This window comes from Corapipo altera, unplaced genomic scaffold, assembly GCF_003945725.1.
Source record: "Corapipo altera isolate COAL_440 unplaced genomic scaffold, ASM394572v1 200, whole genome shotgun sequence".
In the NCBI taxonomy this organism is placed as follows: Eukaryota; Metazoa; Chordata; class Aves; order Passeriformes; family Pipridae; genus Corapipo; species Corapipo altera.
In genome coordinates this window covers 1,271,787-1,275,734 of record NW_020884992.1, presented here as the reverse complement: position 1 = coordinate 1,275,734, position 3,948 = coordinate 1,271,787, and the positions used below count along the sequence as shown (strand labels likewise).

The 3,948-nt window shown below is 50.5% G+C and overlaps 1 protein-coding gene across 1 annotated transcript in view; it reads left to right on the top strand.

Moving 5' to 3' along the window:
- Positions 1 to 3,948, top strand: part of SOCS7 (suppressor of cytokine signaling 7) — a 20,575-nt gene that overhangs the window by 5,282 nt on the left and 11,345 nt on the right. Inside the window, exon 2 of the mRNA XM_027666361.1 lies at positions 3,547 to 3,651. Within this exon, the coding sequence (XP_027522162.1) occupies positions 3,547 to 3,651 (105 nt within the window). The remainder of the gene's footprint in view (positions 1 to 3,546; positions 3,652 to 3,948) is intronic.

The window sequence follows — 3,948 nt, the reverse complement described above, 5'->3', positions numbered from 1 at the left end:
ACGTTCTCCCCCCTTTCCCCGTGCCCTGCTGGTTTGTGACCTTCCCCTTTCTGCTGCTTGGGGGGAAGTTGGCTGGTTTGTGGGATGGTGAGGGGGGAAATCCTGCTCTGCTGGTGGCTTGGGAGCTCTGGAGCTGAAAAAAAAACCCTCTCAGTCAAAACAGTCCTGACCACAGAGGGCTTGGGGAGAATCCCCGAGGAACTTGGGAAAATCCCACCTCAGGACTCGGAACTGAAGGTCACAAGTGAGTTTTTGACAGCTGTGTGGAGGGAGGTGGCCTGGAAGGAAGGTCAGACTCAAAATAAACTCATGTGAGGGTCTCGTTGCAGAGCAGAGGGACCAGGATGTGTCTGGGCACTGAGAGGAGCTAGAGGGTTGGTCTGGAATCCTCTTTTCCTGCTGGGAAAGGTGTTGGACAGCAGAGCTCAGTGCATGGATTGGATTCCTGAAGAGGGAGAATCCCTTTTTTTTTTTTTTCTTTTTTTTTTTGAGAGTTCTGATGAATCTCAGTGAAAACCAGTCGGAATTTCGGAGAGGTGACCTTGGAGGCAGAGCATTGGTGTGGTTTCCCTGGAAGCAGTGCCTGGAAGGTTCTGAGCTGCTCCTGGGGCTCCTTGGAGCTCCCTGAGCTCCTGCAGGAGCAGAGTCACCCCAGGGTAACTCAGCCTGGTCCCTTCCCCAGTTCCACATCCCTTCATCTGGTGCCTCTCACGTGGCTGCAGCGGATTCCTCCGTGTCACGTGCAAATTTATTAAGCAAATTAAGGCTGGTGAAAGCAAAAAAAAAAAAAAAGCTGCCTGTGCTGCTCTGTCAGCTGCTGCTGGGGAAGTTCTGAGGGGAAAAAAAACCCCAAAACCCATAATTCCGTGTGCTGGTGATGTGTGTGTGTGTGGAACTGCTTTTTCTCACAAGAACCTACAGGGGAAAACCTGGAGATGACCTGAGCTTTGCCTTTAAATTTCATTAATTATTAATTTATGCAATTAACTATTTTTTAAGTGACTTGTGTCAATTTTTTCCCAGTCGGTGGAATTTAAAATTTCATTAATTATTAGTTTATCCTGTTATTTTTGAAGTGACTTGTGTCAATTTTTTCCCAGTCAGCGGGATTTAAAATTTCATTAATTATTAGTTTATTCTGTTTTAGGTAAAATTTAGCCTAAAATTTTAGCCATTAATTATTAGTTTTATCCTCTTTTTGAAGTGACCTGTGTCAAGTTTTTCCCAGTCAGTGGAACAGTGGCAGTGCCCTTCCCTGGGAGCTTTTTCCTGCACGAAAAGCCCACGGGAGTGTCTCCAAAGTGAATATCTGGATTTTTAATTGCTCTGGTTTTGCGGTGGCTCCTCCAGCCTCACACCACTGAGCTCCTGCTTTGCTCAAGGACTGGTCTGAGGGGATTTTTCTGACCCTGCCACCAGCAAAGTGGAGCAGAATTCAAATGTCTTGCAACTTGTGTGAGCTTCCTGATCATTTACTTTGGGAAGTAAATGAAGCCTTTGGGAAGGCTCTCCTTGCTTTTCCCAACCTTCTCCTTGGGAACTCTGCCTCTGTGAGTTGGTGACCCTAAAATCCTGATTTTTCTGGAGCTCCAGGCATTTCCCAGATTTTGTGTGTGTGGAACTGGGATCTTGCAGAACATGAGGAGAGGAAGAGGAGAAGGAGGAGGAGGAGGAGGAAGAGTGTGGTATAGGTTTTTTGGGGGGAGGCTGGAGTGGGAAGCAGATTTGGTCCATGGGAAGCATTTCTTACTCTCTCCCACTGCCTTGGGCAGGGCTTAAAAGCTGAATTAACTGCAGCTCCTCTCGGCCTGGGTGCCTTTGGTGGTGTTTGCACGAGCTGAATGCAGCCCAACCACTTCATTTTTAGGGTGTGGGGCCACGTGTGCCCCACCCCAGCAATCCCCTGGGGCTGGGGTATAATAACCACCCTAAACACCCTCTGAACGTGCCTCATTAACAACCAGGGCTCCCAAAAAGCAGAAGGAAGCTGAGTCAAAGCAGCCCTGTGTGTGTGTGGGGTGCAGGTGGATCCACCTGCCAGGGGGTGGGAGATGCAGGAGAGCAGCTCCTGCCCACAGGAATTCAGATCTGAGGCAGCTCCTGGTCCTCGAGGCCACGTTTCAGCTCTTCAGGATCCTCTGGTTTGATGTTGGGGGTTCACCAGAGCCTGGCTGGACTGAGGGGTTTTCTTTTTGGGGGGGGGGAGAAAAACCCACCATGGCTGGTGTTTTTCCTTTGGGATTTAAGGTCCTGGTATTGAGGTCTTGATTTGGTTTGGTGTTTTCATCCCTCTCCCATGATTTCAGCCTCATTTTCAACTTTCCCTGGTTTAAGTTAAGTTGGTTTCAGCCTATAATTCAACTTTCCCTGGTTTTAAGTTAGGTTGGTTTTAGCCTATAATTCAACTTTTCCTGGTTTAAATTAGGTTGGTTTTAGCCTAATTTTCAACTTTCCCTGGTTTAAGTTAGGTTGGTTTCAGCCTAATTTTCAACTTTCCCTGGTTTTAAGTTAGGTTGGTTTTAGCCTAACTTTCAACTTTCCCTGGTTTAAGTTAGGTTGGTTTCAGCCTATAATTCAACTTTCCCTCATTTAAGTTAGGTTGGTTTCAGCCTATAATTCAACTTTCCCTGGTTTAAGTTAGGTTGGTTTCAGCCTATAATTCAAATTTCCCTGGTTTAAGTTAGGTTGGTTTTAGCCTAATTTTCAGCTTTCCCTGGTTTAAGTTAGGTTGGTTTTAAGAGCTCCTCTACTTTTCAGAGCCTCTGTGTCATTACTTTCCCCTGGCTCCAGAGTCTTTAAGCTTTGGGGAATCCCACTTTAATTTAAAATGCATTTAATTTCAAAGCCTGTCCAGCGCCTTCTTATTAGTTTTAAGAGGGTTTTTGTGGCCTTTGGGGCAGAAGGTGTTTTTGTTTGGTTGTTGGAGGCAAACCCAGAGGGGTGTGACAGGAATCCTGTGGCAGCAGGTGCCACCCTGGCTGTGGGATCATGTCCCCAGTGTCACACAGCTCTGATTTTATGGGAATTCCGTGCTGGAAAAGCCTCTTGGAGCCTCCTGGTGCTGGGCTTGGAGGGGGTTCAGGCACAGGAACAGTGTCAGTCGTTCAGCCTGATTTTTGGGAAGGGGTGGGGTCTCGGGGGGGTAGAGGCTTGAGGGACCCAAGTTTGGCGGGTCTTGGTTGTCCAGGGGACCCAAATTTGGGGGTCTTGGAGGGGGGAGGGGCCTGAGAGACCCCAAATTTGAGGGTCTCAGAGGGGGAGGGGCTTGAGGGACCCGAATTTGGGGGGTCTTGGTTGTCCAGGGGACCCAAATTTGGGGGTCTCGGAGGGGGGGAGGGGCCTGAGGGACCCTAATTTGGGGATCTCGGGGAGGGAGGGGCTTGAGGGACCCAAATTTGGGTGGCGATTGGTGTCTCCAGAGTGTGACATCGGGGGGAAATTGGGTTCAGAAACAACTGACGGGATAATTTCCCAAACCCTGCGGAGGTTCCTGTCCCTTCCCCTTCTCCCCCCAGCTCTGACAGGGTGTTCTCCACCCCCCTGCAGGTGAAACGGTGTCACTGGTGGACGTGGACATCTCCCAGCGAGGACTGACCTCCCCTCACCCTCCGACTCCTCCCCCTCCCCCCCGGAGGAGCCTCAGCCTGCTCGGTACCATCCCGGGAGCATCCCTGGGGGGGCTGGGAATGTGGGATCCATGGGGGGACACCCTCGGGGCCCCCTGACCCTGCACCACACCCGCTCGCCCCTTCCCTTGGCAGGGGATTCCTGGGAAGCTTCAGATTCCCCTGGGATCAGGCAGGAGGGGAGGGGAAGGTGGGGCAGTGAGGTGGGGGGGGAACCTGAGGGTTCTGTAGCATTTCTGCTGCCTTTGGGAATGTTTCCCCTCCCTGCCCATCACCCAGTGAGGCTGGAGGGATCCCTTCTATGGGATCCAGTGAGGCTGGA